At 37.1% G+C, this 23,909-nt stretch overlaps 1 protein-coding gene across 10 annotated transcripts in view; it reads right to left on the bottom strand.

Moving 5' to 3' along the window:
• Positions 1 to 23,909, bottom strand: part of TP63 (tumor protein p63) — a 228,515-nt gene that overhangs the window by 89,134 nt on the left and 115,472 nt on the right. For 4 of the 10 annotated variants that reach the window (XM_047788700.1, XM_047788736.1, XM_047788709.1 and 1 more), the window contains exon 1: positions 12,400 to 12,586. The exons of the other annotated variants lie outside the window; for them this stretch is intronic. In XM_047788700.1, coding sequence (XP_047644656.1) covers positions 12,400 to 12,441 — 42 coding nt within the window. In that variant the 5' untranslated portion in view covers positions 12,442 to 12,586. Of the gene's footprint in view, positions 1 to 12,399; positions 12,587 to 23,909 lie in introns of those variants that run through there. 10 annotated transcript variants of the gene reach the window in all.

The raw sequence follows: 23,909 nt of genomic DNA, 5'->3' as shown, positions 1-23,909 counted from the left end.
TCAAGATTCCTTTGAGGGCCAAGATTCCATAACTTGGGAGAATTTCCTAAAAGCTCCTGCCAACAAGAGCAGCTTAGACAAATAAATACAAAGTTAGTTAATCAACTGGACAACAGTGTCAACAGATATGACCCGTAATACTTGAAAAACCAGGAAGGGTGAAAGGTAATGAAGTTAAAACTCAATCCAAATATAACTAAATGACAGCTGTGTAGGGTTCAATTAAGGAAAAATAAACTTTAAATTCTATAATTTCATTAGTCCCTTCTAGTATTAAGGACAAACGAACAAAATTATAATCATGAGTATCTCCATGCTAAAAGAAACTGACATCATCATTACATACCAAGGAAGCACTGAGTTAGCAGAAAGCAGAAAGGTATAATTTTAATATTCAATAACTCTTGATCCATATAATAGGATAAAGGATACAGTGTTTCAGTTTCTTTAAAGTGAAGGAGGAGTTACTGATTATAGTTGGATCAAAAATATGTTTGAGGAGAGTCCCCACTGTGGCTAACAATGTGGGGTTGAGGACCCGATGTTGTCTCTGAGGATGTGCGTTTTTGATCCCTGGCCTAGCTCAGTGGGTTAAAGATTCAGCATTGTCCTAAGGTGTGGTGTAGGTTGTAAATGTGGCTTGGATCCAGTGGTGCCATAGCTGCGGCGTCGGCGAGTCGACCCCTAACCTGGGAACTTCCACATGCCGCAGGTGTGGTCATAAAAAAATAAATAAATAATTGAGGAAATTTTCAATCTCAAACAATCCTTGTATTAATAGTCTTTTAAGCAGACAGGATAAAAGAAGAAAGTACATGCTAATGAAGATCTTTAGTGAAGGTTATACCATCTACAAGGAAAGCATACTATTGGTGACTTTAGAAGCTCACCAATAATGCTCTTTAGGTTATTGAAGTGAGTTTAAATATTTAAAAATAATTTCAATAATGTATCTGTCTAGACCATATCAGAAATTATGACTTAAACAATAGAAGCATTAAATGTGATTAACATTTTATCACAGGAGATCACTTTGTTCACCATGATATGAAATTAAAGACATATCAATTTCAGTAAAATAATGGTGACCATCAACATTTAAAAAAAAAATCTGGGGAGTTCTCTTGTGGTGAAGTGGGTTAAGGATCCAGCGTTGTCACTGCAGCAGCTTAGGCCACTGCTGTGGTGTGGATTCAATCCCTGGCCCGGGATCGTCCACAGGCCATGGGTGTGCCCAAAAAAATACCTGATCCCTATTTAGCATCCGTATTCAATCCTCTCCGAAAGGAATATTAGCTGTTACTACTACTATCACCACTACCACTAAGTTCTTTCTGAGTGTATGTTTCTTACCATGTTTAAGTGCTTTGCATATATTTATTCATTTAATCCTCATGAGTTAAGTGGAATTAACTAAGGTTTTATACACATTTTATAGATAAGGAAACAGCTCCACAAGATTAAGAATTCATGGTAGTAAGTGACATAGCTCAAATATGAAACCAGTAGCTCTGGCTTGAGAACCCACTTTCTTAAGTATACTTCATTTAGGGTCACTCAAATTTCTGCCTGGAATTTTTATTAAAGAGCTAACTTAATGAAGAGCATACTTCTTTTGTACCTCAAGAAAATATTTTCCACTCATTAAAGATAGGATATAAAATAACCATTCTTAGACTGTATGTCATTGCAAAGAACTGGAGAGCCAGCTCCTTGGAGCCATCACTGGAAAGCCCCTGATGATGTGATCAGGTCATTCTCACAGTTGAACACCTTGAGCACGTTCCTAATCTCTTAGAATAAAAGCCCCAACTCTTTAAAATGGCCTGTGTCACACTATTTGAAACCTTCCTCTTTGCTCACTAAAGAATGGCATTCCTTCAGTTTTTCAAGGGCAAATTCTTTCATTCCTTTGGTCTTCAAGCCTTTTGCAAGCTGTTTCCCAGTTCATCTTTCAGTTTTGGCTTCAATGTCATGTCCAAGTAGAAGCCTTCCCTGACTGCCCAGATGGGCATTCTTTGTTTCACATTGTAATGGTACTGTAACTTTCTTCTTTGCATCATGTAATTGTACTTAAAATTACTTATCTGTATAAATCCTTTTTAATGCTGGTCCTCTCTATTAGACCATAAATTTGAGAGTCGATATTTGGTTTGCTTAGTGCTGGGTCTTGTATCTAGAAGTGTCTGTGACCCAGCGGACATTCATGAAATACTAAAGAATAAATGCAAAACATTTCAAGATAAAAATCACCTTCAGAAAGTATCTCATTTATTCTATCACAACCAAGTAATGCTTCTTTTTTGGGCTGAAGTAAGTCTGTCTCCAAATCAGATTCACCTCTTTATATAACACTGCCAGGTGAATGTTAACAGTGCATCTCCAAATAATCTCTCTGACTTTTACTTTGTGTGTGGATTTGTTTTGACCGATGAGAACTGGACTTTTAGCTTCAGCTTTTATGGGAACTAGTAGCAGCGTAGCCAGTCCTGTCACTCACAAGGCCATGAGTAATACTTGGTAGCTCACACCTAGATGGGAAGTATATTAATGAGCTTCTACTTCCTTAAGACAAACACATACACATTTTTGTGCCAAGGTAGTGTTTCTTACCTGATGATCTAGATTTTATTTCTCATGCATCTAGGTCAGCAATAAGAATCCAAATCTTTGTGATCATATAATTATTTGCTTCCTATGGATAGTGCTTATTGAGAAGGAGCCACCCAGACTCAAGCTTCACATAAGATGTTAGTTTCTAGTAGACAGGCCACAATGTTGGTCCCTCCCTCTCTAATTTCCATGATTTTCTGCCCAGCTAGCTAGAATTTGGTTTAGAATAATGCCATAATTAAGAGCTTACAATTGTGTGTTTTGAGGAACTGAGACTGTAGTTTATCGGACTTGCAAACCATTTCTTACAAATAGTCTAAATCCATGACTTCATTTCTCAGACTTTATCTCATACACACACACACACACACACACAGGTTACAAATGGAAAACTAAAGCATGAACTAAGGACTATACTATTCTGTCTATTCTATACATAGTACATTCTATACATATTCAAGAACACTGTTTCTTAAGTTCTAATTTGCTTTTGCTTGTCAAGTTCTTTACTGATTGATATATTTTTCATTATATTTGAGATAATTAAAGTTTTCAGTGATTTACTACACTTTGTAATTAGACATGGTGACTTATATATAACATTGAAGTGTTCCTTTAAGATTCATTTTTAACTGCAAAATAAAACTGAAGTTTCCACCTATGCCAAAGACATGCCTTACTTTGAAAAGACACTGATCTATTCATTTCATTCTATTTACCCCATTATGAAAGTAACAATCAATCAGCTTAATAATTACGACAGCTCATTAGTGCCTTATTTGAACAGAAAAAAAAAAAAAAAAGAAGAACCTAGGGCACCATGATTAAGAACAAAATGACTTAAAAGTTTCTCAGACATCCTATAGAAATAATACCATAGAAAATAACATGTGAAAGTGTTTGTAAATCATCAAGCTTCTTTACCCAGGGCAAACTACCCACATCCCTGGTGATGATCGAGAAACATCAGGGGACAAAATGAATCAAGGGAACAGTGTGTCAGCAAGTAAATACTTTTAAAAAGTGACTAAGTGACAGCAAAGCACGATAAAAATCGAATCGGTTCCGTTGTGTGGCCAAAAAAAAAAAAAAAAATCAAACACATTCTCTGTCCTCCTGGGTAATCAATTAAGTGAAAGCAGCACACTTTACACTGTTTACCTTGTTCAAGAACAAGTCAGTCCTTATTCAGGAAACTGCCCTGTCTTTCAAAAATCTTCTTGCTGCTTGAAGTATAATGGAAGTAAATACACGGGATCATTAAAAAAAAGAAAAAAGAAAAAGAAAAGAAAAGAAAGAAAGAAAAAAAAGACTTGCAAGTTATGATTCAGAACATACAGGTGGAGACTAGGCTTTCCAATGTGTGTAGTTGCTTTGCTTTTTGCCTTCTGTACAGATCAGTTGTGAACAGCCCTCTCTGCGGGTATTTACAATATGCCATATTTTTATCTGAAGATAGCGCTTCAAGCAGCAGCAACAGACACATGCCTTCATCACATTCAGGAACATTATTTGGTGACCTCAGGGAGGATACAGAGATAAATACCACTCATCCTCTACCCGATTCTCCCCCTTCCCCACCTGGCAAGGTTTCAGGGGAGAGGCTAGGAGAGAACAGAGGAAGGAACAGAGAAGTACAAGTGTTCACAGGAGATAGGAGTTATTCCGAATGGGGGCTGGGGTGGGGAATCTGGAACATTTTTAAAGGTGAGGCTACCCCCCCAGCAAGACCTAAAAAATTGGAAAGGATTTGGTCTGAAGATAAGTATGTGGAGAGTGGAATACAGAAAGAAGGCAGGAAAAGTACTTGCTCAGAATTCTCACTATTCTGATGTTCAGGCTTTCAAGCACTTTGGGATTATCTATTGAAATAATTTCCCAGGCCTAAGGCTCATTATGGGCTTTCCACTTCATCCAGTGTTACCGTTTCTCTCTGTGCAGATCTCAAAGAGAACTCAACTTCAGTCTGGTGACAGAGTCTCACATGGTCTATTTAAAAGTAATCAAGCCATTCCCCAAACATCTGATGTTGCCCTTTGAGAGGGTAATGGTTTTCCTTTTAATTCTGATTCCATCAATAGCGTGACACTAATCCAGACTGATTTGAGTAAACAGGGCATATTCCCCATTGTCTCTGTGATCTGAGAAAGAATGAACTTGAGAAAGATCACTGCCTGGATTGGAAATGGCCCCTTTGGGTGTTTTGCGCAAGCTTGAAAGGAAAAAGAAAATGCCTGTGCGGAGTTCTTTCCAAGGCAAGCTTACTTTGGGGGTGGTAATGTTCATTGGGGTATTATACTAAACTGCACCTATTAGCGGCTTTAGCACCAATAAGAAAGTAGAACTATTTCTTTTGTAGTGTTTCCAGAAGAGCTGACGAGAGTGTTTCATAAATTTCCGCCTCTGGCAATGCACCACAGCTTGACTCAAAATTCCCTCTTTCAGCTTTTATAAAGAAATCTGCCCCCCCCCCCGCCCCACCCCACCACTTAAGAAACACAGACAAGATGCAGTTCAGATCACAAGTTTTGCATAAGATATTAGTTTACACTCTACACTTGTCCACTGAGATTCCGAAATTGTTTTATTGTTGCCAGTTGTTCTCCTACCTAGAACTAGATACTGAATTTTAAGTTGACTGGTAAACATTATCCAGGGAAATGATGTCAGAATTTACAAGATGGTTCAATTTTACTTTGTCTTTGAAAAAGAAATGAAAACAGAATACATACTGTTAGTCATTATCAAACATGAAATAAATTTATAAATGAGCACTTTCTAAGTTGGGGGGACAGAAAATGGAAAGGAATGCTTTGGGAATAGGAAAGGTGTGCTACACTATCAAACCAAATAAGAACATCAAATGTGGGGAAGTATAAAGTACTGTTTTCTGAGAAGACTTTGCAGACCCTTTTCTGCCAAGGAGGTTGTACAGCAATGTGGTAGTTTGTGGGACCTCACTGTTTCCCCTAACGTTTGTAGAGTTAAAAGCAGAACAAACCACATTTCAGCACCAGCTGTTTTCAAAATTCACTTTATGTTAGTAGAGGATTAGGTTGGTAAGTACAAGAAAGGAAGGTGATACAAACTTAGACCATCCCTTCATATACCATAGAGCCTAGTTCTCCCCCCTACCCTCTCTCTGAGTTTCCTCCCTGGTGAACCTACCCCACCATTATCTCTTTAATTGACTGCATTTTCTTCCTGGGTGAGAAGGAAGTGATGAAGGAGGCTGTAGAAGGAAATGATCTCAATATAAGTAAAGACATGTCTTGCCCAATATTTCTGTTCAAAACTTAAATGAAAATGTGTATCCTTGTCCAAAGTGAAATTTGAAACAAAAATTATGGCAAGGTTTTTTAAAATTTGAGATACCAAGATTTGGACTTTTTATTATTGCTGTTTTTGGTTCAGTTTGGGGGGTTGTTTCTTAAATAATATGTTTATATTTTCCCAATTAGGATTCTCATCTTGAACAAATGTCGTAGTTGGCATATTGTGTCACCCTGAGCTCCAAGATTACTATCTGCTTTTGGAGCAGTGACCAGAGAAGAGAGTTTTCCCATTCTGATTCTAAGATGACTATTTAATAAATAAAGTTAATTCTAATTAACATAGAAAATCAGTCTAGGTTGTGTTCCTAGCTTTGATTAGTTTAAGAACGTAGTTACCATAGAGTGAGACATCTTATCTGTCTCTATAGAGGTCTAAAGAATGGGAATGGGAAACACTCAACTTCGCCCAGACCAAGCAATCATTTGGACTAATTTTTCTTCCTCCCTGCAGGATGACACTTGTCATTCCTAGAGCATGTGGACAAACTTTTGAATCTGACATTTTGAACACTGTCCACGATTTCAGAATATGCATTGGTCCCAGCTCTTAGATAAAAGCACTTACCAGCTATTTGCACTGTTTCTTACAAAAGCTTTCCATTTTGACGTGCATACTACATATAAATCATTATTTAAATCAGCATTCTTCTTTCAAGTTAATATATCATGTTCTTTTGTTTGGTCCTATACAGTTTGTCTTTGCATTTTTATTAATTTTCTACCTTCAACCCAGGATGACCTTCCTTCCTCTTCCCTGCGGCTAAATTCTAGTTCTCAAACTATGTGAAATATTACCTCCATCATGAACAGGTTGACCCATTTCACTGTCTTTGAGAGCCTTTGGTGTCTCTCACCACATTTGGTTTTATACCTGAGTCATTTATGAATACTTTATGTACACACTAGGACTGTGAGTTCTCAGAGGCCAATGACTGCAACTTATTTATTTCTGCTTTCCTGCTGGTGCCCAGCACCAGCACCATGACTGTACTTAACTAGTCCTCAGTAAATTTTGAGTTGCAACGACATGCTTCTTTTCTAAGGGAAATAATCTAAAGGATTTGTGGCTGGGACATCAAAGTCACTGTCTCTAGTTTACAGTCAAATATATACACCACTTTTTTAATGTAGGGTGGGGGTGGAGAAAAGAATGAAACAGTAGGTCTCTTTTTATAGTATGACCATATACTTGATTGTCTAAGTGGAACACCTGGAAAGTAAAAGGGGTGCTATTAATAACTACATTTTGAATAACAGGTATAAATAAGGACAAACCAAGATCAGTGGTTCCCAATTTACCTATGGCAGGAATCACAGCTATGACAAAGAACTATGGGCAGGAATACACAAGTTGCATTAGACTTTAGAAACAATCCATTTCTACCCTTCCAAAGGTTCCAGAGAAGTGATGGATATTCTTGCAAAGCAAGTAGCCAATGTGCAAAGTGGAGAGATGCATTTTTATACATCTAGGCAGTCTTGAACAAAGCCATTTATTCTCCCCAAATGCACCCTAGTTCAGCTCCAAGCACACCATTCTATTGTTTAAAATCCTTTTATGTTTTCATCATCACTTTATTAAATGTATTCTGATGTTCCACGAGCATGTCTACCTTTCCTATCTTACCTTTCTACCTTTTCTTTCTAATTCTGTCATACTTTCAATTCTGCCAGAACTATTTGACATTTCAGAGGACCCCAGTATTAACTCTGCCTATGTGCCTCTGCTGATGCTTTGTTTCCTCACCTGAAATCTTCCTTCCCTCTAATACATCTAAAACTTCAGAAAGTTCTACCTGTCCTTCCAAGTGAAGCTGCATCACACATGTACATGTAGACTTTCATGATCCTCCTGCTGGGGGTACTCTCTCTTTGACCCTTTATATTATCTTGCTCACACATCTCCTATGACACAAAAGGTCTGCCCTGTATTATAACTGTACATATTTGTTTCCCTTATGAACTGCAAATTTATGAGTGTAGGAACCGTTTCTTACTCATTTTTATATTCTATGGACCATCTTCTATGTAACTGAGGCTCAGCAAACATCTATTTTGAAGGAGTAAGTCTTTTTTCTAATCTAAGTTTCTCTTCCTCAATTCTATTCTTCAGGAACATGGACAAACTTCACCATAATTAAAAAGTATAAATGAAAATTATAAAATGTCTATAGAGATAACATGTTAATAAGCTATAGGTCCCTATTTTCTTATGTCTCCAAACTGTGTTCTTAAGAGAAGATCTGGACTAAGATAGATAGCTTAACTCTTAGATCAACTGTTTTACCCCAACACTTCAATCCATTCTCTTCTAGAACCAAAATCTACTACCTCACTTGATATCCTTCATGGGCAACTCGTTCCACTAAATTGACACTAGACAAGATCAATGGATCAATCATCTGACTTTTTTCTCATCATATATTTGAAAGAAAATTCTGATTCCATTGACTTAGAGAAATTTTCATCTTCAAGATAGTAAGACTGTTATAGAAATAATGAAGTTATTTTTTACTGGTATGTCTTTTGGGTCTCTATGTTCAGTTATTTACTGACATAAAACAATTAGAAATTAAAAATGTATTCCACAAACGAAAAAGTTTAATTGCATGATATTCCTAGGAGGGAAGGATTTTTAACCCATCCCCCTCTTTTCTACCAGCACAGGTCCCTCCCAGAGCAATTGCTTGCACCTCAAAGAAAGCTTGGGTACATTTGTGGCAACATATTTTTCCGTGATAAACATTAAAATATCTCATGACCTTAAATATATACTCCCTTAATAGGAATAATATAGAACCTAAATTCTATATATGCTTAGCGTCCAGGAAAATTTTAGCATACTTGGTATTCAGAAAATACGTGTGTTATGATGAAAGCACAACCGATGTTTTTTTGATTGCTATGGTTAACCAGCCATTCATTTATGTCTCCTACTGTACTCTCCACACTCCCGTTTAGGATGACTGCTCTTCTAAAAAACAAAACAAACCAAACATACTTTTTCCTTATCTAGGTAAAGGATAAGTGATTTATTATCACCACTCATTTTTCCAATAGTAGTGAAGTAACGTATGATCTATGATCTGTGATCTAAGGTCTCTTTCTCCCAGTCCCCTCTGGGCTTGAGGGCAACCGATTGTCAAACAAGTAGTGCAATCTAAGACCACAGTGTGGAGGGAAGAACGCAGCCTGGCTGACACCTGAATTAAATCTGCAGCTTCTGCTTCTTACCTACCGTGATTTTTACTTCTGGTGCTAAAAGTCTCAGAGGCACAACACAGAAAAGCTAAAAATAATACATTTATTAACTGCAAAGAGAGAAGCCACTCTCATGACGGGGGAGGGGGTGTGATTCAGCCCTTGGAAGTAGTATAAGGACAGGAAAGACTATTTTCCCTACCAGTGCAGGCCCAGAGGTCAATTAGTTGGCAATGACCCGGACTCAAGAGCTCATACTGCTGCCTCAGCACTTTGCTTTTTACTCTCAACTAGATTTGCACCTCAGTTCTTTGTGGAAACTTTTTTGGAGCACTCACCATGAATCACGAGAGCCCTTTTTAGAATTTTTTCCATCTCTTTTGGTATTCAGCAGAAAAAAGTTGAGAGACTGGGACACCTTTTTACACCTATAGCTCTCTCAACTGCAGAAAGAGAAACCATTAACTTTGATTTATAAAATGAGGCATTTCAGTATGAGCCTTGAAGTCTCCAGTATTGCAACCCATTCACTAAAGTACTTTTCCATGTTCACACAGAAGCCCTCATTCAGATTTTTGTAATAAAATGTCGTCCTTTTAGGGAGGAGATTGGAGAGCTTCTCTCTCTCTCTCTCTCTCTTTCTCTCACACATACACACACACACACACAACCCAGTTCTTTTGACAAGAAAATTGAACTAAAACAATCTGTGAAGAAGGTCCTTTCTTTGGTGCTTCACTATCCAAGTCTGAGACCAATCCCAGAGGCTGGGTCTTTCCAGCCTGTGGCTGGAAGGGTGCTTGCTTGAGGCCTCTTCATTGTAACCCAAGGGTGGAACCTTAAGCTGTGCCTGTTACATCCTGTTCGCCTTTTCCTCCCTTCAGGACCCTTTCCTGTAACGACTTCCCCAAATCCAGCTCTGCTTGCAGGGAAAGAACTGGGAAGTTATGGGAAAGAGGGAAGAAGAGGAACAATGTCCTTATATTGTTTTTAGGTTCTCACTCCAAGAAGTCCCCAGCGAATTAAATCAAAAATTATTTGAAGTCAGTGAACGAGTTATCATTTTCAAATAATTTTCACTCTCACAGGGAGTGACACACCTTTGGATTCTTAATCTACCCATTTTTAAACAGTTTTTCTATGATAGTCATCCATAGCTGTATTGATGGTTACTAATAAACATTATCCAAAGGTGAATGCTAAAACGTTATAACTTTTGTATGAAATTTTCAGATTTTCAGGGCCATGTGGTCCCAGGCATTTCATATACCCAGAGGTTAAAACGGCATTTCCACCAAGGACTAGATATTAAAACTTAACTATATGCAGGAAAGAAAGCTGTTTTTGAGCAAAAGAACGGAAATGAAACTAACACACACGACACACACACTAGCGGAAGAATATAAAAATCCTGACGGAAATTCAGGAAGACACAGGCGGGTAGAGAAATTCCGCCATATTTTTTCATCTCCTCTATGTACATTAACAAGATTTCAAGGGAAAACAGACAGCTACCACTTCTTGAGCACCTGACCACACATAAGCTAAAGTTTTGAAAAACCAGACCATGTAAAGGTATTTTCTTTCACCATGAGGATGTCATACTCCCACATACAGCATGACTCTTTTTGCCTCCATAAATGGCTGTCATTCCTACAAATACCTCTTCTCGCGGCATTCATGCAGTTTTTTTTCTTTTATGAGAAATAATTGATTCTTCACTTTACATCAATTTTGTACTGTTCTAAAACCAACTTTTGTTTCTACCCTTCTACAAACTTAGACACCCATAGATCCAATCCTGCCTATAAATGTGCATGAAATAGTTCATGAATACACACTGAGATGATATAACCGACGTATCTTTTTTTTTTTTAATGATTAAAACAGAACGACATTGAAGAGAAACAAGATAATCTTCAAAGTTACCTCCATTAAAAAAAAAAAAAAAGGTTGGTAACATTTTAAGCTAACTTTCAATATTAAAGCAAAACAAGAAACTCAAGTTTCTCCACTGAGGACAAGCAAGGCTGCTTGAATGTTTTAAAGGAAAATAAGTACTTCCTTTTCCTTCTTTAGATAACTTGATATTTCCCCTGCTGTATTTACACAGTTCAGGTGTCTAGACAATAGCATGGTCAATACGATAGCGTGGGCCAGGCTTTTGTCACCTTTTGGGGGACGCTTCCTTGTGTTGTCTGCCCAGAGTACTATGCACTTTGTTTTGATTTTTAAGGAGCTCAGTTTGAGTACTCCAGTCTGCCTTTCCAAGCATTCACCTGCAAACGTTTTCATCTGAAACACTGAACTCACTCTCCACACTGCAATTCCCCCCCCATCTGATTAGTGTCAACACAGCTGCCCTATTCTGAGGAATGTAAACTAATATTGTTGTTAGACCTCCCTCAACCTTAGGAAACTTCCTCAAAGCCTTACAGTCTCTTCAGGATTTTTTTTCTTATCCCTTTGCCCAGAGGTTTAAATCCCTGAGACAGACTTAACTGAGTAGAGACCAGGGAGGCAAACGTCAATTCCTTCAATAAAACCCTATGTGCTATAACACATTTACATGTTTGCATATATAAATATATAATAACGCATTGTTCTAAAATAACTTCATCATTTAACGGGGAAAGTTGAAGTCAATCAACAGACAACAGGGACATTAATGAAGTCCCCTTAGGATTTAGAGAGGTCTCCGGATTGACAGAATTCAATGAAGATGGCCTAAAAAAAACAAAAAAAAAATCTCACCTGATTACTGTGAAAAAAACAAAAAACAAAAAACAAAAACAAAAAGCTTCCTTTGCTTTTAGGATAAAGTCTGGAGAGAGAACTGAGAACTTTACTGAGTTGAGACACAATAAACTAATTTGTCTCACTGGTACGTGAATACCCAACAGAGGAGTCATTTCAGTATATCTAGCAGAAAGGGATCTGCACTTTCAGTCTGTCCTTAGACAAAGTGATTTTATAAACTACTGAATATTGGGTTTCCCCAAATAAAAAACATCACCCAGAAATTTTTCTTCTCCCTTTTCTCCTGTTTCATCTCCTACTTAAAAAAAAAAAAAAAAAATCTTACAGTCACCACAGAAGACTTAACCAAGAAAGAGAGATTCCTATATACAGTTGCAAAAACATTATATTGGGTGTCCGAGAATCACACATATGTAAGCTTTTCTTAAAAAAAGAAAAAAAGAAATGAAATAGCATCTCTAAATAGAGTGCTAAAATCTAAAAGCCTTACCTCACTAAATTGAGTCTGGGCATTGTTTTCCAGGTACAACATGTTAGCTGTAAGATTGATCAATGCCGCTGTCCTCTCTTCTGGCTCCAGGATTTTGCCAACCCCCCCACCCCCTCTGAGACCCTTACAGTAGGAATCTACTAAGAAGATAACAGAACTCAAGTCCCTCTCTCTCTTTCTCTCTCTGTACATAATTTTAGGTTCCCCAATATATACCCAACTATAGGCATGAGGGGGCGGGACTCTTCTCTTTACCTGTCCAATCCATCAACTTCCACCTGGACTCCTTCACTCCAATGGAGTGAGGCCTCTCCCATCTCATTAAGTAGTTAGAATTCCTTATCACCAATCTTTAAAAGAAAAAGAAAGAGAGGAGGAAAAAAAGAGAGAGAGAGAGAGAGAGAGAGACAGGTAAAACTTTCCCTTGTCTCTTTTATAAGAAAGTGCACTCTCTCCTGAAAACAAAATCTCCCCAAACAAACCACAAACCTTACCACCACCAGGACTTATAGAAGGCACTTCAGAAAGTTATTTTACACTTTGCAACTGAAAAGAAAAACTTCAGGGAAAGCTTCTGGAAGGTTTTGTTTTGTTTTTGTTCTTTAAACCTAGATGTGGTGTTTCAAGCATGATTACACAGAAATTTGGGAGAAATACTCAAATACATGCTTATATATCCTCAATATAAAAAAATAAAATCCACTGCCAGATAGGTGAAGTTTTCCACATATTCTCTCCAGAGAAATGCCAGTGGTTTCACACAAAGCTATGCCAACATAAGCCATTTGATTGTTTAGAGCATGTTTCAATAACAATTTAAACCATCGGTCCCGTTAACTTGTAAAAATAAACAAACATACACACTATGTACAGGAAATAGAAATCCTGGGAAAAGTACCCATTTTTTAAAGCTCTTGAAGAAGAAGGAAAAGAAATACCTGTTTCTATCATTATTTCTTGAGACATCGGATCAATACAATAATTTATCTGAGTATTTATTTTCTCTATTGTATCTAGTTTTTATTAATGCTCAAAGATAATATTTTAGAAGAGGTAATAAATTACTAATAAAAAGATAAATCTTCAAGTCTGAGAGGCTGATTAGCTTTTGCCTCAAAATATATTTACGTAAATACACAACAACATTCATGTAGAATCCAGCCTTGCTTATCAGAATCTAGTGAAGATGAAATGTGCCCTGACGCTTATTGAGTGATTCACTAAAATATGATCCTGAGTGTCTCGTACTCTGCATACTCTAGTTAGATTTATATCTAACTATCACTCCTTACCCCACACTTGGGAAGACAAAAGCCCTCTGTCCTGCCTGAAGGTTACAAGTGGACAAGATATCTATAAGTGAATATTCACATTTCTTCTAAAATTTAGAAGATTAGAAGAAAATTCGAAGCCAGATTAGTATATGAATTTTTTTTTTTTTTGGTCTTTTTAGGTCTGCACCAAGGCATATGGAGTTTCCCGGGCCAGGGGTCAAATTAGAACTGTAGCTGCCAGCCTACACCACAGCCACAGCCATGCAGGATCCCAGCCATGTCTGCAACCTACACCACAGCTCATGGCAATGTCGGATCCTTAAACCACCGAGCAAGGCCAGGAATTGAACCCATGTCCTCATGGATTCTAGTCATGTTGGTTAACCACTAAACTACGATGGGAACTCCAGTATATAAACTTTAAAAGTACACAAACATATTCATGACCTTAGATTTGCCTCCTCTTTGTTTTTATATCATATAAGGCATGCACCTAAGGGATGATATGATCATGAGGTGATATTTATTTTAAAGCCCCTCAGTTACTGGCAAGAATGTTTCTTTTTTTTGCAAAAATTTTTCAGTAATATCATTTGATCTCAAGTGTTTATGAAGATGACCATACTCTAATGCTACAAATTTATATCAGATAAAATAGTCATTTCTTCACTGAATTTTGGATACATGATCTCTTACTACATGTAACTAACCAAATAAGCACTGCTACAGCTAAAACAAAAACAAAAACAAAAACAAACCCAAAAACTAATTTAAAGAAAGGAAAAAAAGAGAAAGAAAAAAAAAAAAGAGAGAGAGAAATGACTGGCAAAATGCAATTTAATTATTTATAGTGTGTATTTAAATTACACAACTACTGACAGCTCCAGATCAATAGTCAAAAGTAGGTAGCTGTTTCCTTAAAGCTGTGCTCTATTGTAGTGGTTCAAAATCTTGGATGACCCTGAGAATCACCTGGGGTATTTTTTAAAAACAGACTTCAAGACCTGGTCCCAGATCTCCTGAATCAGACTCTCCAGGGATAAGACCCCCTACATCTGTGTTTTCTATAGCCCAATAGGAAGTTTTGAATGAGTCAGGTTTGAGAATTAATCTGGAGTAAACGCCCTTAGCACAACTGGCCAGAAAGTCATCTCTGGCTTCCTTTTTAACGCAAATAGAGTAGTATAATTATTTGAACTCCTAAATCTAGGATTCACAGTTTCAGATGTTGATGATATTCTATCAGAATGTAAACAGATTTCATCTATCACAAAGTCAGAAGATCCCCAGGAGGATTCATGGATTAAAAAAAAAAAATCAAATTCCTTCTATCTATCACCTTAGCCTTCAGAATGTTCAGGTCAGACTCTGATCTCTCTCTAACATATCTACCAAGATCTAAGACATATGTATCTTACATATAAGATATGATTCATCTGCTAAGGCCACTTGCATGTTTTGGGTACTTGAGGGGAAGGAGTACTGGACTGGGGGTTATAGGAGTAACCTCTGTGCCTTGAGGCAGGTTACTTAACCACTGTGGATTCAGGTTCCTCATTTGTGAAATGAGAGGCAGAACTAAGTTTTTTCTAAAGACCATTACAAAGATAAGCGTCTCAGTCCAGAATTCATGAAAGTGATTTAGAGGATTATTCACATTTTTCTTATTTTACTTGGATGTTTGTACCTCAATTTGCTCATCTTAAAACTGTGCAATGAAACAGCTGAGTTACACAGATACTATGATGCTTAAATGACATAAAGAACAAGGTACAATGGGGGAGTTCCCATTGTGGCTCAGTGGTTAATGAACCCGAATAGGATCCATGAGGATGCGGGTTTGATCCCGGTCCTCACACAGTGGGTCAAGGATCTGGCGTTGCTGTGAGCTGTGGTGTAGGTTGCAGACACAGCTAAATACATGCATTTATTCAACCAGAAAGTTACAAAGAAGCAATCATTTTCTGTGTTCTCTACATAACAAGGCTTATCTTGGATCTCAACAGTTTTAACAGTGTGCATTAATTTTCCTAACAACCTAGTGATGTAGGTAAGTTTTTATTATTCTCATTTTGCAGATAAATAAACTCAAAGATCTTAAGTGGGTTTCCCAAGTCCTCAGGAGTCAAAACAACTTCATTTAACTTTTCTTAATTTTTCATTCTCAGCCAATTCCCTCAAAGCTGCAAGGCCTTAGGATCAGGGGTCAGCACTCTCCCTTGAATGAAAATGCCACTGCTGTAAATACAATTGGAAGCAGAAACCATTCAAGATATAAGATTAGGAGTTACCGTCATGGCTCAGTGGTTAACCAACCCAACTAGTATCCACGAGGATGCGGGATCGATCCCTGGCCTTGCTCAGTGGGTTAAGGATCTGGTGTTGCCGTGAGCTGTGGTATAGGTCATAGACATGGTTCAGATCCCACACTGCTGTGGCTGTGGTGTAGGCTGGCAGCTGTAGCTCTGATTTGACCCCTAGCCTGGGATTCTCCATATGCCATGGGTGTGGCCCTCAAAAGACAACTAAAAAACAAAAGATGTAAAATTAACATTTATGATTTCCTGAAATACATACATTGTTAAAATTTCTTGAATATCCTTCTTAACAGGTATTCATGGAAAGAGCTCTTTGTACATTAAAGATATTAACCCCTTATCAAAAGTGCTGTACATATGTTTCTACTCTATGTATATGCCTGTGTGTATATGTGTTTTTGGAGATTCAAACTCATATATGGTTTTATGGCTTACTTTTTGGTGTAGAAGAATTTTAATTTTCTCTGGAGTTGTACTTATCATTATTATGATTTATTACTTTTCAGACAAAGTTTGAAAAGCCTTTGTCAGGCCAACATTATAAAACCCTTCAGCCATATTATCATTTCATATTATTATGGGTTTTTGAATTTTTTCACATGCATATCTTTTTTTTTTTTTGTATTTTTATCTTTTTAGGGCTGCACCCACGGCATATGGAAATTCCCAGGCTAGGGGTTGAATCAGAGCTGTAGCCACTGGCCTTCACCACCGCCACAGCAACGCAGGATCCTTAACCCACTGAGCAAGGCCAGGGATTGAACCCATGTCTTCATGGATACAGCTCGGGTTTGTTAACCACTGAGCCATGATGGGAACTCCCTACAAACTCCCTACATGCAAATCTTTTAATTCTCTGGAACTTATATTGGTATGAAAAACAAATGAAGATCTACTCCTAACTAAAATATATAATGTTCCATCATTTTATCGAATAATTATTTGTCTCTACTTTGACATGCAACCTTAATAACATACCAAATATTGACAATGTCATTTTATATCTCTATGTGGGAAAATTGAAGAAGCATATAAATCTTTCACACACACACAAAAATTGAAATTCTTAATTCATGCTATGCAAGCTTGCATAGGGAACAATGGGGTACCTGTAACATTCTAGAAAGTAAAAATGGGAGCAGTTTTGTCTCCCAGATCTGCCCCCTATGGCAAGGATAAGTATAGAGAATAGGGGAATGTTTAGGTTTCATGAAGCTGTAAAATATCCCCATGAAAACTCTCATCCTTACGGATATGATAAATTCATTGAGTAATAAAAAAAAGAAAAAAGAAAACTCTCTTCCTACTGAATTGAGAAAACAGAGAAGTCAGAAGAGCTGGGTTAAATTTGGCAGGATTAGGCAGTCATTTTTTAAAGTAAACAAAAACTGGTGACTTGTTTTTAATCGTAGCAGTTGTGATTCCAAGGAAAAACATGTATCAGGTTCTAAATGTATCAACCCTCTATGCCTTAACCAAAACTTTACCTGAATGAAGTAGAAAAATGAATATCTAGCCGTATCTCCACATCCCCTCCCCCCACTTCTAGAGCCCCCTCACCATCATTTTTTTCTTTCCTAAAGAACAGTTATTATCACATTACTTCTTAAAATGTGTGTGTGTCGGTGGGACAGAACCAACTATTTCCACAGACACTCAAGATCTTTTTTTCATAGGCTGGTCCCAAGCTGTCCTCTCGGTCTTATCTTCCCTGTAACCCACTCTGCCTGCTATGTGCTGGCCCCAGCTGACCATTTCTGCCCCTCTGCTCAATCTGTTCCCTCAGTTTGGAAAGTTTTCATTCTCTTCACTTGATAAATTGAAACAGTTTCATATTCTTAAAATGCTACTACCTTCATGAGTTCTCCAATTCCCTAGCTGAAGTTCAGTCTTCTCTTACTTTGTATGAATGTATATAAAAACAATAATGTGATACTACTTTACACTGCAAAAATTTGTATACCTGTCTGTCTCTCCCACTAAACTATGAACTTTTGAAAGAGGAATTTTTTTTTTTTTTTTTTGTCTTTTTAGGGCACCTGTGACATATGGAGGTTTCCAGGCTAGGGGTCGAATCAGAGCTGTAGCTGCTGGCTTGCACCACAGCCACGCCATATCCAAGCCGCATCTACGGCTTACACCACAACTCATGGCAATGCCAGATCCTTAACCCACTAAGCAAGGCCAGGGATTGAACTCTAGTCAGATTCATTTTCTCTGAGCCACGATGGGAACTTCTAGGTCAGAAAATATTTTTGTTCATCATGTCACCTTTAGCATCTAAAAGTTTAAGTTCAATTGAACAATTTAATTCTGTAAGAAAAAAAATTAGAGAGTTGAACAGCGGTTTTTTTGTTTTGTTTTGCTTTGTTTTGTTTTTTTTTTTGTCTTTTTGCCATTTCTTGGGCCACTCTTGTGGCATATGGAGGTTCCCAGGCTAGGGGTCTAATTGGAGCCATAACCGCCAGCCTACACCACAGCCACAGCAGTGCTCGATCCAAGCCGTGTCTGCGACCTACACCACAGCTCACAGCAATGCTGGATCCTTAACCCGCTAAGCAAGGTCAGGGATCGAACCCGCAACCTCATGGTTCCTAGTCGGATTCGTTAACCACTGAGTCATGAAGGGAACTCCAAACAGCAGTATTTTTTTATGACACAACACAGATGCCTTTCCTATAGGAATCAATGCACAGTGCCTAATTGCGTAAAAGAGAGAAAAATGATGCTTTCAATCCAAAGACAGTACCTCAAACCTTTAATAATTACTTGTCAAGAAGGAAAATTGTCAGCATAGTAAACCTGCTATAATCAAAAAAAAAAAGATTGGTGTTTTATAGAGCATGTGTGAAAGCTAAGAACTGTTGGGACTTTCCAAGTTGCTGAGAACAAAATTAATTGTGTCATTTTAATACTAGCCCCCATAAAGACCAAGGATGACCAATAGGATACACAGAGTAACTTTCACAGCTCTAATCTTTCCCAAGTTAAGTAATTTCCTTCTTTTCCTGCTGCAGATAGAAGAATTAGCTTTTGTAGAAGCTATTAGAGGCCATTAAATTAATTCATCAAATCAATTTTCTCTTAAGTTTAAAGCTAAATTCCAAAGCAAGATAAAAGGTCAAATCCATTTTTAGCATCACTAGCTAGGTTCTGAAAAATGAGCAAGCCCAAAAGGTGCAGAAAAGAGAGAAAAGTTCCATCCTAAATCTTACAGATGGACTTAAGCCAAACATGTTTATGTATACATTTTGAAGCAAAATTGGATTATATTCAACTAATATTTTTAGTTATCATTGTATTATGAGCATTTTCCCATGTAAATATTCCTAGAGCTAAAAGTACTAGATCAGAGGTTATAAACCTAAGTAACTTGATAGGTACAGAATCAAGTTATTTTCAAAAAGATTGAATCAAATTGCATTTGTATAGGACAAGAATTATAGTATTTGAAGGATCTTTTCCAACTTTGCAAAAAAATTTTCTTATTTTAATATCAATCCCCTTGATTGTAAGCAAAATTAAGTCTATTTCAAAGTATTTATTAGACCTTTGCGCTTCTTCTTTAAAAGACCTATTAATATCCTTTGGTTTCCTCTTCAATCCCCATACTATAGGGCCAGCGGTGTTTTCCTTATTAATAAAGATACTAACCCTCTGACATGTTTGTCATATATTTTTCAAATTTCTTTGCTTTTGAGTATTATATATGCTGAAATAGAAATTCTGATTACTTTTTAGGCAAAAATGACTATCAAGCCATTTATCCCAGAACCTACAGGTAATGACTGCTAAAATTTTGGTATGTTCTCTTCCAAATATATATGTATATTCCATATAATTGTTTTATTACATCCATGTTATAAATTCAATATATGATAGCCTATATTAAAGATATACTTTATTAAATATGTATATATGTGTCTGTATGAAAGTATGCATACGCTTATGTTTAAAAATTATCCTGTTAATATGATTGCATACTCAGGTATTTTATTAAACCCTGTGTTTTTAAATTGCTATCTAGTTTTATCAAATTAATTTAGCCATTTCCCACTAATTAGAGATTCAGTTTGTGTCTATTTTTCTCTAGCACTATAATCTTAAAGCAAAAAGGCCCTACACTATTAATTAAAATACATTATTAGAAACTTCATTGTTTGATTAAAGATATTTTAAATATTTAAAATTTTATACTTAGGTACTACTAAATTGTTTTCTGAATGTTATACCATTTTGTGTAGACCTTCAAAGTAAAACAGAGCACATTGTAACATGACATCATTACCAGCTACAACTATTTTAAATATTTTTAACATTTTAGATTAAAATGCACAAAATGTTAATTTCTTCATTTTGATATTATACATTATTTCTTAAAATGAACATACTTATCTCTATCCCCATTAATTGGTCTGCTTTGGAAACTGCAGATCTTTAAATCAAACCAACTGGTGTTTGAGCACTGGTGTGGTTGCTTAGCTTCTTTGAACCTTCATCTGTAACATCAAAATATCACTCTCTATTATAACATTCAACTTCCAACCAACTCTTAATTAGTTTATAATAGGTTCTTTTGTTCTGGATATGTCACCAAATACCTTCTAAAAATTGTTATTTTGTGATCACTAGACTTTCAAGTATTTCAATAGATAACCTGACTAAAACTATATTTCATTACTTTTTACTTACTGCCATATCCTCCAAATGGCTGTTGCCACAGTAAGTGGTCAGAGACATGCAGTCAACTGCCAGCTTAGAAGAGTGGAAAGAGTGATGGAATCAACAGCAAAGACCTGGGGTCCAGGTCTCAACTGCAATTTTGAGGTAGTTCTCTTTGTTAAATGGATGAATAATCAACAAATATTCACTTAGATAATTGCATAACACATCATCTTTCCTTTTTGTTTCCTACTGGGCTATATTTCAATATGACACCAGCTTTTAAATAATTTACCCTGCCTAAAACCATAGGGAGGTCAACCATCTTGTCTTTGCAGATTGTGCATGAAAGAGTATTGTCCCAAGAGTCATGGGCTTGGGGTTAAGTTCTGACTCTGCCAGTAAATTGATTATATGAACTGAAGCAGGACACTTCCTTGTTTATCTCATAGTTTTCCAGTCTGTTAATTGGACTTAGGCTTGTTATATATTTCACATTATATACTACTGTGATTCTTATCTCTGTAGTTTCTTTTTTGTTTGTTTCCTGTTTTGTTTTGTTTTTTAAATTTTGTGGCTATACTTGGGACATATAAAAGTTCCCGGGCCAGGGATCAAGGGATCAAATCCAAGCTGTAGCTGCAAGCTACCCACAGTCATGGCAATTCTGGATCCTTAACCCACTGCACAGGGCTAGAGATTGAACCCACAACTCTGCAGCAACCTGAGCTACCCGAGTCAGATGCTTAACCCACTGCACCAAAGCAGGAACTCCTCATGTTTTTCTATTTAACCATGGTCTGAATTTTACTACTGATGAAGATGGACAACTTCCCTATCTTTTCCTTATGGTATTTCCTTTCTAAAGAGCAAGTGAAAGCAATTGACTTTATAGACCAGATGATTTCCATTCAGCTTTCAATTTTTCTATCAAGCTGAAGATTTCAGGCTTCATTTTTATTTCTTCATTTTTTTTCTCTCCTCAGCAGGTATATAGGTTGGGCGGGGGATGCCTCATTCTTCCCGGAGGCTGTATTTTGAGGCAACTCAGCTTTCTTTCTTACGTAAAGCCTCTCCACCCTTTCCAGGAAAAAAAAAAAAAATCCCTAGGCATAATAAAAAGAAGGCGTATTTATTTTGGAGTCCTGGATGAAGTCCAGGGAAAAAAAAATCACATTTTGTCTCTTTGAATTCAGACTCTCCGAGAAAGTGAGTTCTAATATCCTTTTCTAGTTTCAACTCACTGGTAAGTACTCATCTTTAGTTACAGGAAATGTCTCCCACTGTTAAACACAGTACAGCTCCAGGAAACTAGAGAAATCACGGGTTTGTTACTTTGGGAAGACATCAATGATTCACATCTGTGAATTTCTCCTGCCCCCAGTGCACTACCTTTGCATCAGGGACATGAAAGTTGAACTGAGCCATTCTTGAGGCCCAGTTTTCACTTGTCTTAGCTGTACTGTTCACACTGCCCTACATCTAGATCCTAAGTATGAAAAGGTGGGGCAAGTAAACATGGCCTCTCTCTCTCTCTCTCTCTCTCTCTCTCTCTATATATATATATATATATACATGTATCTACCTATCTATATTTTTTTAAGTTCTACTTTATGTACCCTATGAATCACTATGTGACTGTGAAGTGGTTACCTAGCCTCTCTGTTTCTCAGCCCTGTACAAATACAGCAAAGGGTTAGCCAATTCCTGTGGGATTTCTTTTTCTTTTTGTTTTTTTTTTTTTTTTTTACCATTTTTAGGGCCAGACCTGAGGTATATGGAATTTCCCAGGCTAGGGGTTAAGTCATGACTGCAGCTTCCAGCCTGCGCCACAGCTCACAGCAATGCCGGATCCTTAAAGCACTGAGCGGGGCCAGGGATAGAATCTGCATCGGGTTTGTAACCAGCTGAGCCACCATGGGAACTTCTCCTGTGGGATTTCTAAAGTCCTGTTTTTGCCTGACATTCTCAGATTCTCCATACACATTTTTGTTAATTGAATGAAAGATTAATAAATTCTATAGTGCTTGGCAATTTTCAAAAGCTTCACACACACACAATTTCATATAATCACATAATAACCATTTTTTTCTCTCCCTATCCCTAACTTGCTCCCTCCTTCCCTCTCCCTACTGGTAACCACTCATTTGTTCTCCATATCTGTGAATTTTTTTTTTTTTTGGTTGTATTGACTGTTTTGTTGAATTTTTTATGTTCTACATATAAGTGAGACCATATAATAGTTTGTCTTTCTCTGTCTGGGTTATTTCACTTAGCATAATATCATCCAAGTCCATATTACTACAAATGGCAAAAGTTCATTCTTTTTTATGGCTAAGTAGTACTCCATTGTATGGATAAATACCACATCTTCTTTATCCATTCATCTGTCAATGCAATCCCTCTCAAAATTCCAACAGCATTTTTCATAAAACTAGAATAAATAATTTAAAATTTTTTATAGGAACACAAGAGAGCTTGGATAACCAAAACAATCTTAAGAATGAAAAAAATGGAGCTGGAAGAATCATGCTCTCTGCCTTTAAATTATACAACAAAGCTATAGTCATAAAAACAGTATGGTACAAACACAAAAACAGACAGATCAATGGAACAGGATAGAGAGTCCAGAAATAAACTCACACACTTATGGTCTCCATACACATTTAAGGGACACTAAATATACTCTTGATATAACTGTTGTGTTACGTCTGTTTGGGCAGAAAAACACCACATAAGAGAGAGAAATCTACATTAAAAAAAAAAAGTCAAAATGGTCAGGAAAAAGAAAGAATGAAGCCCTAGCTGGACCCAGTATAACTGATGCCCTACCACCTCCAGCAGACAGGTGGAAGTAACTTAGGAGTGACAGACCATGGTGTGTTTTTTCAGAACTGGGAAAGCAGTGCACACTGGCTGCTCTCTCAGGCACAAATGTCACCAGGCTGCTGAATCTTCCCTCTGTGACAACAGGTCATCGTCTCATTCTAAGTGTGGGGTGCAGAAGCCTTGGTCCAAAAAAATAATAAATACCTAAAAATAAGTGACTTCCTGGTGTCATTTTTGTCCCAGGGGTTCTGAGTACATAAAAAAGCAAAGCATACATGGAATTAAAAACCTCATAAGTAAGGTTTGCAGGTGAACTCTGGGGATTGTTTTATCAAACAGGAAAACCAAACTCAACATCAAGAGTACATACATGACAGTGTGATGGTTTCAGCCCCATGAGCAATTCTAGCTTTAAACTAGTCCATGT

The sequence above is a fragment of the Phacochoerus africanus genome, chromosome 1 (assembly GCF_016906955.1).
Source record: "Phacochoerus africanus isolate WHEZ1 chromosome 1, ROS_Pafr_v1, whole genome shotgun sequence".
Classification (NCBI taxonomy): Eukaryota; Metazoa; Chordata; class Mammalia; order Artiodactyla; family Suidae; genus Phacochoerus; species Phacochoerus africanus.
This window is presented reverse-complemented; position numbering and strand designations above follow the sequence as displayed.